Raw genomic sequence first — 14,140 nt, 5'->3', positions numbered from 1 at the left:
AAAATTTACTTTTACTTTGACAACTAAAGTTTTTAAAAATGCAATTATTGTTTTACACGACCAGGTCCTGGCCACGTCGGGGTTCATGACGTCCACTTCTTTCGCGCTGTCATTCGGTGGGAACCCTCTCCACTGCAACTGTGAGTTACTGTGGCTGAGGAGGTTGAACAGGGAGGACGACCTGGAGACGTGCGCCTCACCGCAGCACCTCGCTGGTCGATACTTCTGGTCCGTCCCCGAGGAGGAGTTCCTGTGTGAGCCCCCCCTCATCACCAGATTCTCCCATGAGATGAGGGTGCTCGAAGGGCAGCGAGTCGCACTAAGGTATCAGTATTAATACTTAATTCCTACAACCACTCTGCACTCATACGCACACACACACACACACAGAATGACTTTCTCTTTTAATTTCTGTTGTTGTCCATTGTGTTTTAAGCTGCTCAAGAATATATGAAAAGTCTTCTGTTCACTGAACCACAAAACAAGGGCATTACATTAAAATTAAATGTAACACAAGAGGACAAAACAACAACAGGACTGAGAGATGAAGACAGCCCCATTTGCATATATATTAGTTGCATGCTTCCAATCATGACACATGTTATGTTTTCAAATATGGAGATATGATGAAAATGAGAAAAAGAGGGCAAGGGAAATCAATGGGAGGACATTACTCTGTCTTTTATTGTGTCGTCTTCATAAGTAGAGATCATCAGAGTCAACGTATCTCATATTTTTAATCTTCAACATTAAAATGCAGAGAACTTGCAAAAAACAAGGACGTCTTGACAATGATTTCTTAATGCAGATACCTTTTTTTTTTTTTTAAATGCCTCTGATATATATGGACAGGCTCTGTTGCTTGTGTGCAGAGCCTACGCACAATGTGACCCTGCAGCAACCAGGAAAACTACAACATTTCCTACATTTTCCTCAGCGTGTATCCTGTTTTACTTAATTAGACCTCACTGTTGTTACAGGAAATTACCTCGACATTTCTGCACAATAGACTTATAATTTAATGGCTTAAAAATTATAAATTACTGCAGCCATGTGAATTCAGTCAGACACCTACAGAGGATCATTGTTAGAATTAATCTAACCTCCAATATTTAACCAAATTGACAATAGTTCCTTTTTGCACAATGAACTAAATGGACTGCGTTAATATTTATGTGTCCTTGGTTTATTTTACTGCATAATAATCAAATTAAACCATTCAGCCAATCTTAATGATTTGTCAAACTCATTTACAGTCAGTCACTCACTCAAATAAATTACTTTAACAAAAATATTCTTCAATTCTCAAATGTAATATTAAATCTCATCTTATTATCTGTAAATATTATCTTTTGTAATATCTTATAAGTTTTGGGGTTTTGGGACAGCTGGTCTGGGTATTAAAAAAAACATTTTGAAATGTCATCAGAGGTTGTTTTTATTTTTCTATTTGCCAAGATCTACATACAACTGTACCTTTAACTCATGACTGATTAATAAAACAAATACTTAGTTATAATTTATTTTGACAGCTTTGCTGCAGTGCATTATAACATAGAATATGTGCTGTGTCGACACCGTTCAGATTTTCTTCCCACTTTAGGTCTGAGAGGGAAAGAATGTGAGGGATTCCAGAAACCACCATCAAGCATTTACCCTACTGTTGACCCCATTCTGTCATGTTTCTAATAAGTTCCACTCCACCGGTTTTCATTCCTTAAAGGTGTAAGGCAAGAGGCGATCCGGAGCCAGCCATCCACTGGATCTCTCCAGAGGGAAAGCTGGTGTCCAACTCCTCCAGAACGTTGGTGTACTCCAACGGGACCCTGGACATCATCATCAGTACTGTGAAAGACACGGGCTCCTTCACCTGCATCTCCTCTAACCCCGCCGGTGAGGCCCACCAAACGGTCGACCTGGTCATTATCAAACTCCCGCATATCTCCAACAACACCAACAACATCCAGGAACCTGACCCAGGATCTTCAGACATTTCCACGTCGAGCCGGGGCGGGGCCAACGGGAGCAACGTGACGGGCGACGTGAAGGGCGGGGTGGACAAGAGGGTGGTGACGGCCGAGGCCACGTCGTCGACAGCGCTGATTAAGTTCAACTTCCAGAGGAATATTCCGGGCATCAGGATGTTCCAGATACAGTACAATGGAAGCCAGGACGACTCGCTGGTGTACAGGTAAGACTGACAGGACCACTACGTCATGGTCAGACTGTTTGCACAATGTGGAGGTAGACGATTACCCAAGTCTGAGCTCTGCAGATTAGATTACAGTAGATTAAATGTATCTTTAATGATCCTGATGGAAAATCTGATCACAGGTATTAGAAACTTAACACAGGCTAACAGCAGTGATAGGAGGGATCAACAAGCAGGCCTCAAGTTCACAACCAGGGCACCACATGAGTGCTACAAGGGCACTACACAGGGACTACACGGGTACTACGAGAACTCTACGAGGACGCTACAATCCTCCGATCCTACAAATGAAATATATACAAAAAGGACAGCATGCACCCAGCCTTTACAATTGGAAATAACTGTGGTAACACACTGAAAAGAAAAGGCAAGTAAAAAAAGTGGTACGTAATGGAGCAAACAGGAGCCAAATTGCAGACCCCAGACTAGATAGAAAAGAGGTTTACAGTCTTTAGTAGGCAGGTTGGCAGGTAAGAGGGCAAACAGAAATCCATATCTCCAAAAGAACAAAGTAGAGACAGGAGGAATGACCAGGGAGCAGAACAGAAGCACTTAACTAGATGGGGTAAACAGAACAGAATTCGTACCGAACTAGAAGGGCACACGGTGAGCAAACACCTCTGCTGGCTGATGCTGTATCTTGCAATATTAAAGAAAGTGAAGGGAAAATCTTACACCTAACTATTTTATTGAATCTGCCCCAAACATTAAGGGGTTCTCTCTTGGCCTGTCCCGCACCCGTCCACCAAGTTTCCGTAGAATCTGTCCAGAAGTTTTGGTGAAATCCTGCTAACAGTTACATGGAGGCATACAGCCAGTAAATCAAGACACAAAAGGCAAATCATTTCAAAGTTACAATCTCAGAGTCCATCCATTCTCCAATTTAGGGCCAATCCCAGCCGACATTGGCTGAGAGGTGGGTTACACCCTGAACAGGTTGTTTCTGTATGTCGGCCCTGAGATACACTGCCTAACAGCTGTTCACGCCTACGGGGTATAGGATTGTCCTCTAACCAGAAGGTGGGCGGTTCATCCCCATTCAGCATGCCGAAGTGTCCTTAGGCAAGATACTGAAATGAAGTCTATAAATTCAAAAAGAAGTGTAACACCATAGGATAAATCAAAAGAGCAGATTCTAACACAAAGAGCTATGAAATAATGAAGTGTGAATTATTCATTAGCGTACCCTTATAAACACTTTCTTCTTGTCACCCTGGTGAAGCTGAAGACAGTGCATTGTCTCATCAGAGCATAGGTGCAGACTTTATGTCATAGTCTATGACACATCAGTTCAAAGTAGAACAACATGAGGATGAAACAGGGATGAAAAAAACAAAGACTTGCGGAGACGTGAGAAAGTTGGTGATGGAAGAGAAGACGTCGTCTCACCCTCGCCTGCTGACTCACAGGCTCACCTGCCCTCCCTTGTCAACGGTGTTGACAGGGAGGGCGCCGCTCGTCTTTCTTGACTTTTGCCATTTGCTCAAGATAACAGAGATAAGATGGATCTCGCTGGGGATGATTGTTATTTGAGCTAAATATTTACTCCGGCGAAATGGGGGGAGTTAACAAACACAAAGAGCCTTCGTAGGGAAATCTGCCTGTATTATCTGCCTTTCATATCGCTGATAATCCCCCAAGCATACTGCATCGGTACGCATCATCATCATCATCATCATCATCATCACCGAGAGCTGGCAGAACATAGGGACTGACCGTCTGGGTCACAACGATGACAATTCCCAATGGCTGTTATAAAATGCATCTCCGAAGACTGATTATTTTTATTTATTTAACTGCAAGCTATGAATTATAATCTTTAATCTCTTGCAGTCTTTATCTCTGTGCCTATAATTAACACACAGAGATCACCCACATAAGAATCTGCTGGTATTATCCGCCTTCCACATTATTCCTAATCTCTGTTCATAATTCATCAGCACTTAACCCTGTTCAGAGGAAGCATCGCTGAGAGACGGCGCCGATAGGTTTGTAGCCGACATTCTTCTCATCAAGATAACGTCGTCGATCACATCCATCCATCTCTTTCTTTTACTCCCCTGTTCATTCACCAAGCACACTAAAGCCTTTGTGTGTTTGACGGATTTTCACCCTACAAAAGGCCACGTTTGTACTTTTAGCCCCAGACTTTAAAACACTTGTGCGAAGTATTTAGTTAGAAAGCACAGAACAAAACAGCTTCCTGCGGAGGGGACATACGGAGGTGATGTGATTAGAAAGGCTTTCACCACCCACCCCACATCAATCAGCGTCTTTCTCTCTTTCTTCCTGTCTTTTTACCCTCCCTCTCTTCCTCCAGCTCTACCATCCTCCTCTTTCTTTAAGTGGTGAAGTCGTTTGTGTGTGTCTGTGTTGTTTTGCAGCTTTCTTGTCTTTAGATACCCAATTGATTTCCATTCAACACCTCTGCTGGCGCACAACAGCCACCCATTGATTGTGCTTTTTTCTTTTCATTACCCAAACACAGTGAAGACAAAGAAGAGGGCCAGGGAGGGAGAAAAGAGAATAGAAAAGAGGGGTGAAGGGAGAAGAGGAGTGGAAAATGAAAGGGAATGACAGAGGTGTCAAAGCGAGAGTGGGAGGAAAAGCGGGTGACAGACGGGAAGACTGATCTTGTTGTCACAGACACAACTTTTAGTTTTCAGCTTCAGTGAGAGATAATTGATTTGCGGCACATCGACATTTGTGCACTTAACTCTGCACCTCCTCGACATAATGTTGTTGGGCGGAGGAGGAGGTTCTGTACGTTTCCTCCAAACTCTCTGCTTAAACTGATGAAAACCTGATTGATAGTTTAATGCGCGTACGGACACATCCTTCCTGTTCTGGACATACTTGCTGCACTTCTGGAATGTTGTAGCGCCTGATTGTGTATTGATCCCTCGCAGGGAAACCCCACCCACGGCTGCTTCCACAGGGAGGTCAGGGTCAGCTGCAGAAAAGCACTTGCGGAGCTGACAGGGATTCAGTGTCTTTCTCGAGGACACTGGAGACAGACAGGAACACAGTTCCGCTGTGTTAATGTCACTCCTCCAGCTCCAGTATTATATTTCTATTCCAGAGGGAGGCCTGTCGGTCACAGGAGTAAAACCCCTGCAGAGCAGCAGGCTCACTGCAGCTCAGGTTTTCTTCAGAATCGAAACAAGTTCTTAAAGCAATGATGAGCTTTCCTTATAATTACTATTAAAAACGCTGACGCATCAATCATCTTTATATCTAAATTGCATTTTGATCAAAGTGCCATTTTCAAAGAGCCAGTTTTAATTATATCATGCATAATTAATACAATCTTATCAAGCTGCAGTAAGTGAATGATGTACTCTGCTCTTAGTTATTGTGAGTTGGTGAAACAATAAATATGAAACCTTGGCTGTTCTCTAGTCAACTAGTCAATGAGCTTCCTGTGTGCAACTGGCAAAAAATGTTTTTTTGTGAAAGAGAAATGCCATTCTGAATTATTACTGATGTTTAAAATGATTACTGATGTTTTTTTTTACACATGAGATCAACATATCTACAAGATTGCAAATAATTGCGTAAATGATAACAGGTGCAAACATGGTAGAGGCAGTAGTATTTAAATGAGTTTTTTGTGCGTGCGTTACTGGTTTCCGCCATGGAGCATTACGGAGAGCAGAGTGACCACAAGCGCAAAGTGAAATTGAATGCCATGGAATTGGAGGTGTTAGTGGAAGAGGCAAACAAACATGTTGTTGAGCTACAGCAAAGAAATATTATTATAAATTAAAAGAAACTCGATATCTGGAGAGTATCTGCGAGAAAGTAAATGCTGTGGGTAGAACAAAAACCGATGAAATCAAGAGAAGATGGCAGGACATAAGAGGAAGAACAAAAGAAAAATTGCTCATATTAAGACCTCGGCAAATTAAACAGGTGGGGGTGCCGGTGGAAGAGATGCGTCCGACCAATATTGCGCAGGAGGTGAGAGCTGTGTCCTCTGTGGCACGAGCGCTCAGGCTCCACACTCTGATGGCCGTTAGTGGCATGGCAGGAGATGGATTAGTTTTGCTTCTGTCAATCCAAACATGTTTACACGAGCAGAAAAAAACAGTTCTCTCCGTCTTCTTCCGCTGTGGCAGTCAGCACCTACCTTTCAAACGTACTAAGTATAGACGCAGTCAGAACCACCGCAATTATTTTCAGGCTTTGTAAATCACATTGCTACATTAAAGTATTCAGCATCTACTCCTCCGGGCAAATGTACTAAATGGACAGCGCCTGTTATTCTTCACGCAGTCCTCAGTGCGCACCGATGGTAGATCAGCTTGCATGTTTTTTTGCGGGTGAAATCAAGTTTGCACATGTTTTTACATGTGCAAACGTTTAGTAGATCAGGCCCTATACCTTTCTGTAATCCTTGACATGTTTTCTAACCACACCAGAAGAAACAATTGAGATGTCATATTTAGAAGAGACATGGCACAGCTTTTAGGGTTTTTTGTGCCAAAAATGAAATATGAAATGCTTTTGAGTTTCAAAATCTGGTACGGATCACTTTATAATCTGGGACACTTGTGTTATGCTTTAAAAAAGCCTAGATCACGTTGCATTATGCATGTCAAGCCCAACATTACCATTTTTTAAAAAGCATTATGAAAAAATGTATATTATTCATAGAAATGTCATTATTTCATATTACCGTTATATCTTTTCATAAAGAACCCTATCTTAACCCTTTGATACACAACATCGGTCAAAGGTGAACCAACTCCGTTTTTATTTTTTAAATCTTTGCAGTAAATTAATTTCGTCTTTCAGTATTTTAGCTATTCCTCAATAATTTGTTTTTGATCATCACAAATCCTTATTACATTTTTTCCTTTCTTACTTTTTGCATAAAAATCCTTTTTGATCACTACCCTTCTAATGCACAACATGGGTCAAAATTTACCCATATTCATTTCCTGTGTAATTTCATGCATGGGTGAGTGTTTCTTTGCTATATCTTTGAAATAAATGTATTTTATTATTTAATATTCCAGATATTCATTAAATAGCTTGTTTTTGATTACCAGAAATCATTATAAAACCTGCACTGTATCTTTCCAGCATGTGGATCCATTGCGGTTTTTAATAAAACTCATTTACATGTAGCATGACAATTCTCTGCTACGTCTACTCATTAACTCCAATATATTTTTTCTTTGTCCTTTAACGTGAAACCTTTTATATTAACCTTCGTAAATGGAAGCTATAAGGAACTAAATTGAGTCGTCCCTTTTCTGAGCCTCGGCTGTTAACTCCTGATTTCATGGTCAGGTCAAGGTAAGGCTGATGTCGCTGACATAATGTGCCGACCTTTTACACATGACCTACCACGGCAATCTTTGGCCTTTACACCTCGCTGGGTTTATTGAACAATTCACAGCCGTTGTCGATGATGATAGTGAAACTCACGGCGAGCACTAATGTCGACGTCCATAAAACCGCCACAGAGTGGAAGTGTGCTCTACTTCACATGAAGAGGAGATAATTGAGGGTTCCGATGATTGCGAGCCATTGTGGGATCATAGAAAACATGAATTCCCCAATTATGAGATGAACAGATCTATTGTTTTGCTGAAGAAAATAATGATGGTTAAAAAGGCTATTAAAAATATGTGAGCCTTGAACAGAGAAAGTAAGTTAGAGGGATGGAAATAGCTTTTTAATGAAGTTGTACTTGATTTGACATGATAATTGCATGTTTTATTGTTTTTTGATTAATAGGACCTCTTTAATAAGGTGCCAGCATTTTCCTTCTATTGTGGAGCAGCCTCCTCGTCGTAGCTCGTAGGTCTGTGAGGTTTGAAAGGCATGAATGGCTCTCCTTTGTCCCACTGCAGAGTGAAGCAACCTGATTTTTATTTTAGAAAAGTTTAACAGATAATTAAACATGTGTTATTTTCTGTTCCTTCAGGGATGAACGCTCATCTTCAGCCCTGTGAAAGTCCACATGACCCACTGCTCTTAATGGTGTTTAAAAGCCTTTATCCACACCTACTGCGATAAATACCCTGAACTGTGATATATACAGTGCCTTGCATAAGTATTCACCCCCTTTGGACTTTTCTACATTTTGTCATGGTATAACCACAGATTAAAATTTATTTCATCGTGAGTTTATGTAATGGACCAACACAAAATAGTGCATCATTTGGAAGTGGGGGGAAATATTACATGGATTTCACAATTATTTACAAATAAAAATCTGAAAAGTGTTGAGTGCATATGTATTCACCCCCTTTACTGTGAAACCCCTAACAAAGATCTGGTGCGACCAATTGCATTCACAAGTCCCATTTGCAAGTCACATAATTAGTAAATAGGGTCCACCTGTCTGCAATTTAATCTCAGTATAAATACACCTGTTCTGTGACGGACTCAGAGTTTGTTGGAGATCATTACTGAACAAACAGCATCATGAAGACCAAGGAGCTCACCAAACAGGTCAGGGATAAAGTTGTGGAGAAATATGAAGCAGGGTTAGGTTATAAAAAAATATCCAGAGCTTTGAACATCTCTCTGAGCACCATAAAATCCATCATAAGAAAATGGAAAGAATATGGCACAACCGCAAACCTACCAAGAGGAGGCCGTCCACCCAAACTGAAGAGTCGGACAAGGAGAAAATTAATCAGAGAAGCAACCAGGAGGCCCATGGTTACTCTGGAGGAGTTGCAGAGATCCACAGCTGAGGTGGGAGAATCTGTCCACAGGACAACTATTAGTCGTCTACTCCACAAATCTGGCCTTTATGGAAGAGTGGCAAGAAGAAAGCCATTGTTGAAAGGGATCCATAAAAAATCCCGTTTGGAGTTTGCCAGAAGCCATGTGGGAGACACAGCAAACATGTGGAAGAAGGTGCTCTGGTCAGATGAGACCAAAATTGAACTTTTTGGCCTCAATGCAAAACGCTATGTGTGGCGAAAACCCAACACTGCCCATCACCCTGAGCACACCATCCCAACAGTGAAACATGGTGGTGGTAGCATCATGCTGTGGGGATGCTTCTCTTCAGCAGGTACAGGGAAACTGGTCAGAATAGAGGGAAAGATGGATGGAGCCAAATACAGGGAAATCCTTGAAGAAAATCTGATGCAGTCTGCAAAAGACTTGAGACTGGGGCGGAGGTTCATCTTCCAGCAGGACAATGACCCTAAACATACAGCCAGAGCTACAAAGGAACGGTTTGGATTAAAGAATGTTAATGTCTTAAAATGGCCCAGTCAAAGCCCAGACCTCAATCCAATAGAGAATCTATGGCAAGACTTGAAGATTGCGGTTCACAGACGGTCTCCATCCAATCTGACTGAGCTTCATCTTTTTTGCCAAGAAGAATGGACAAACCTTTCCATCTCTAGATGTGCAAAGCTGGTAGAGACATACCCCAAAAGACTTGCAGCTGTAATTGCAGCGAAAGGGGGTTCTACCAAGTATTGACACAGGGGGGTGAATACTTATGCACCCAACAGATGTCAACTTTTTTGTTCTCATTATTGTTTGTGTCACAATAAAATTTATTTTGCACCTCCAAAGTACTATGCATGTTTTGTTGATCAAACGGGAAAAAGTTTATTTAAGTCTATTTGAATTCCAGTTAGTAACAGTACATAATGGGAAAAAGTCCAAGGGGGGTGAATACTTATGCAAGGCACTGTACATAATTGTCGTATCATTTCGTCAGGTTTAAAGTATATGAAAAATGTTAAAACTTGGAAAATCCGCTAATGGAATTTAAATTCACAAAAAGGATGTGATCTGAGTTTGTAGTTTTCCAGACTTTTAATCTCTCACATGCTTATGAGAGAGTCAAATACAGGGTGGCTGTGTTATAAGGCCAACACAGGATGTAATAATAGCAATTACAAAAAGATAAACACAAGTAATGCAAGCATTACATGCGTATAGATATAGATAGATAGATAGATAGATAGATATAGATAGATAGATAGATAGAGCATCATTCACTATGATTGCATGAACACCAAAAACCTTTCCTGAATAAGTCATTATTCTGATTATGATGTTTGTATGAGCTGCTAATAGAATCTTCTCTTCATGTTCGTGTTTACACTTTACTGATCCTACTCTGATTGTGTCTCACGTCATCATTACGTCCACCACGTCATACATACCATGTTCCCGCCAGAATTTTTAAAGCCCAAGCTGAATAATGTAATGAACGATGCGACAGTATACGCTTTTGAGTGTTTTCTTACAAATTTTGTAAAAACTCCAACTCCTCATTATTTTCTCATCTTGAGCCCATTTTCCATTAGTCGATAAAACCACTAACATCTTGCTTTTGTCTGAAATGAGAATGGATTCAATCGGCATTCACTCCTTGGTCATAGAAACTCTACAGTAGACACAGGTTAGTTACGTCTTCAATCAGTAGTGTTTGAAACATGACGCCCGCATGAACACAATAATACTAATTTCTGCTTCATTATGGCAGTGTAGACGCTGACTCTGCACCTTTTTGGCCGCAACATGATGCCGTGCATTGAACCTCCAAGCGATCTGAAATCGTTGCCACTGAGTTCGACCGGGGGAGTGAACCAAAAGATAACAGAAAACTCCTTTAATGGCAACAGGAGAGGAGACAATTGCCTTTCTTAGTGGGTTTATGTATATTCACTAACTCAGGGCATGTATTGGCAACTGCTCTGAAAATATGACCTTATTCAGGTTAAGAAAAATGCTGTTTATATGACAGTGTCGTACTCAGACTATTGTCTTAATCAGGTTATTATCTGAACATTGGTGCCAATGTAAACATCTCTATGGTGAGTGAGCTGCTATACAAAGATTGTGAAAGTTGACAGTGTCACTAAAAGATAAACCAATCAAGCTAAATCAATAGAATACTGAAGCACTGTTTGTCATGCTTTAAGAATAGAATCAGGTTCCTCCACAACAGGCCTGCAGACATCACGGCTCCAAAATACTGTGTGTTTGTGCAGAATCTCAGAGTCTTTCTCAGGACACAAACTCTCCTCTGACATTTACTAAGTTACATGAGAACTCGCACGCAAAACCCCATCCGCCCTCCATCCTCCAGCCCTCGTCTGCTCCGCCTGTTGTTGTGTTTTATTCCTTTTTCCGCTGTGTTCTTTCAGCAGTTGTTTTCCACTCCAGCACACCCATCGAGCTACAGGCGCTGGTGGCCATTTGCCAAAAAAAATACACATCAAGCAAATTGTGTGGCAAGCTTTTTTTTACGAGGCTACACACGGTGGGGTTGGCGATGAATCCCACACACACACACACACACACATACCCAATGGTCCCTGCAGGTAAAACACCTAGCTCAGCTGTGCTTAAGGCGTGAAAGAACCTCTGCCTTTATCATCTGCAATGTTCCAATTCTGATTTTATAGCACCATAAACATATCGCGGGCCTAATGTAAGAGTGTTATGGTTATAAGTAGTCTATGGGGTTTTAAACGCGGCTAAGTCGTACAGCGGGAACTGTAGGAGGAGGAATGGGGAAGCAAAGAGATGGGAGGAAAAATGGAAAATGAGATTGAAAGGAAGGCAAGAAAAGAAAGGGAGTATTAAGTGAGTATAGATGAGTGAATAAAAGATGGTAGAGCGTGAGAACGCACGGGAGGAGCCAACCACAGCATTAAGAATAGATGTAGATGAGTCAACTAAACTGGAGGAATGGAGCTGAGGTGGGCAGATGGAGCTCTACACCCGGCTGCAGATAGTGCTGAGAAGTCTTCCCCGCATCTGGGACAGCTCCTCGCCGCTCGGCACTTTGACATCTACTCTGCGGTGCGCGTGTTTGCACTGAGCTCAGCAGTAACGAGATCTCGCCGAGCGTCGAGCATCCTCGCTTTTTTTACCAGAACCCCTGCTAGTCCCTTTCATTCCTTAGAAAACCTCAGACTTACCCTCCCAGCTCCTAATTAAAACTTTTTTTATGATTAATTGCATGTTTGCTTTACCACAATGGCCAGCATAATACCCAAATCCTTCTCAGCTCCACATTCAGCAGTACATAGATGGAGATGTAGACACTGACTGGGTTTTATGTGAATGAAAGCAGGTCTGTCCTTCATAATATTCACTTGGCATTGTAAATAACTTCAAATTAAATCCAGCATTACATTGAGGGAGTCTAATGTGACCTGATAAGGGCCAAACAAACAGCGCTGATGTCTCTGTGCTCTGTTTTCATAATTAAGAGAGTTCTCACAGGGAATATTTCAACATAAAAGAGCTTCTCTTTTTTTTTTCCTCCTAAGCTATTTCAGTGTGCGAGGATGATTATGAGCAAAGCAAATCTAAGGGTGGGGGATAATTAAAGTTTTTAAATAATTATGCAAAACTCTGGCATTTCTGTGAGCTGGCAATGTGTGTTACCGGAAACTATAATATTGTGACTGTAAACTGTTTACTGGTGGAAAAATTACCCTGATCAGTGTTTCCCAAAGAATTTATTCTATGGTGGTAGCGGGGGTTCGACTGCTCGCATTCAAATGTTGCTGTGACAGATACACAGACTAAAGTGTAAGAGACAAATTTTCACATAAGAGAGAGAATTTTATTCCATGCTCCTTGGGGATATGTACACAACTACAGCTGAAACTATGAGGTCGGACTGTCTTTGTGTACGGTAAAAACATTTATGGACAGTAGCAAGCACGCCGCAAATAGCGCTGCCCACAGCTGCACAATGCAGCAATGACCAAAACACCAAGTTTTATGTTATTATTACAAGTGTAAAAACATTAATTCATTATTAAACCAGCAGGAATATGGCCGGCCGTCGCAGTCTAGATAAATAATGGGAGACACTGATCTTCTAGGTAAGTTATTACCACCAGTGGGAGCTGTTCTTTTTCTTTATCAGTGCAAAACTTTCACCCCGAGTCTAACTTTGTGTGAACTTTAAACATGGTTGAATGAATAAAAATGTACGGGGGGGCAGGGTTTGTTAGCAAAGCCCCACCCGCCCTGAGCCCACTACCCCTGGTCCGCTTCGGACTACGAGCTGTGTGGATGCTTGTTAACCATTAGCTCCGGCATCAGGGGCATTATGCATGGCAACACAGAGAGAAGAAGCTAGCTGTGTGCAAGTGCAATGTTTTCTGTCTGCCTCAGAGACTCAGACCTATTAGCATGGCGTTGTGCCATCTGCTGTGTAAGCCACATTAGCTTTAAGGTCAGCAGTAATGGAGCAGAAGTTGAGCTACCATTAATCCTCTTCACTTTGTGCTCAGAAACCAGTTATTCTTTCACTGGTTTGATTGCATTGGTGTGCTTTACAGAGGGCTGTGCTGTCATGTGCGAGTGTTTGCTTGATCGCTGATGAAATGAACATGAAAAATGAAATGAAAATGTCATGTCGCTCTTTAGCGTATGCATTATGTAAAAGCTAAAGGAAGCAGGTGGGAGCGTGGGGATAACAGATGTTAAGTGCAGTGTAAAGAATTTTTTTTTTTTTTTTTGTCTTAAACTCAATATGGCTTTTTCGTGCTATTTTGATGCAGTATCTGACTAAGTTTTCCATGATGCAGGCTATTTGATTTAGATTTGCATTTGTATGGGAGCCTTTTGCCAGAAGCACTGAATACCATTTTCTGAAATAATTGGACAACCTACTTTTGGATATCTGTGACCCACATTCTGGTCCCTTCACTGTTTGAGCAAAACTGCAGAGGAGTGTTTTTCCATTCAAACACCTCGAACAAGAGTGGGTAGAAATAATGCGCTACTTATATTACTGAATTTACTTTACTCCTTTAGTTTCACAGATACATTTAAGGGACGCAAACAGCCTTCTGATCAGGGTGTTCTGGCGCTCTCAATCAAATCACATGATCCTCATCAGCAGGTTGAGTTTCCTTTGTTGTTGTGGATTAAAAGCAAAAGCTGTTTCACCGTGAGGTC

The 14,140-nt window shown here is 41.4% G+C and overlaps 1 protein-coding gene across 2 annotated transcripts in view; it reads left to right on the top strand.

Annotated features, from left to right (window-relative positions):
- Positions 1-14,140, top strand: part of lrfn5a (leucine rich repeat and fibronectin type III domain containing 5a) — a 110,901-nt gene that overhangs the window by 86,322 nt on the left and 10,439 nt on the right. Inside the window, exons 7-8 of one of the 2 annotated variants that reach the window (XM_034576057.1) lie at positions 65-324; positions 1,724-2,191. In XM_034576057.1, the coding sequence (XP_034431948.1) occupies positions 65-324; positions 1,724-2,191 (728 nt within the window). Of the gene's footprint in view, positions 1-49; positions 325-1,723; positions 2,192-14,140 lie in introns of both variants that reach the window. The other variant, XM_034576056.1, reaches the window with a different exon arrangement.

This window comes from Hippoglossus hippoglossus, chromosome 22, assembly GCF_009819705.1.
Source record: "Hippoglossus hippoglossus isolate fHipHip1 chromosome 22, fHipHip1.pri, whole genome shotgun sequence".
NCBI lineage: Eukaryota > Metazoa > Chordata > Actinopteri > Pleuronectiformes > Pleuronectidae > Hippoglossus > Hippoglossus hippoglossus.
Note: the sequence above shows the minus strand (reverse complement) of the source record. Positions and strands in the feature narration are given on the sequence as shown.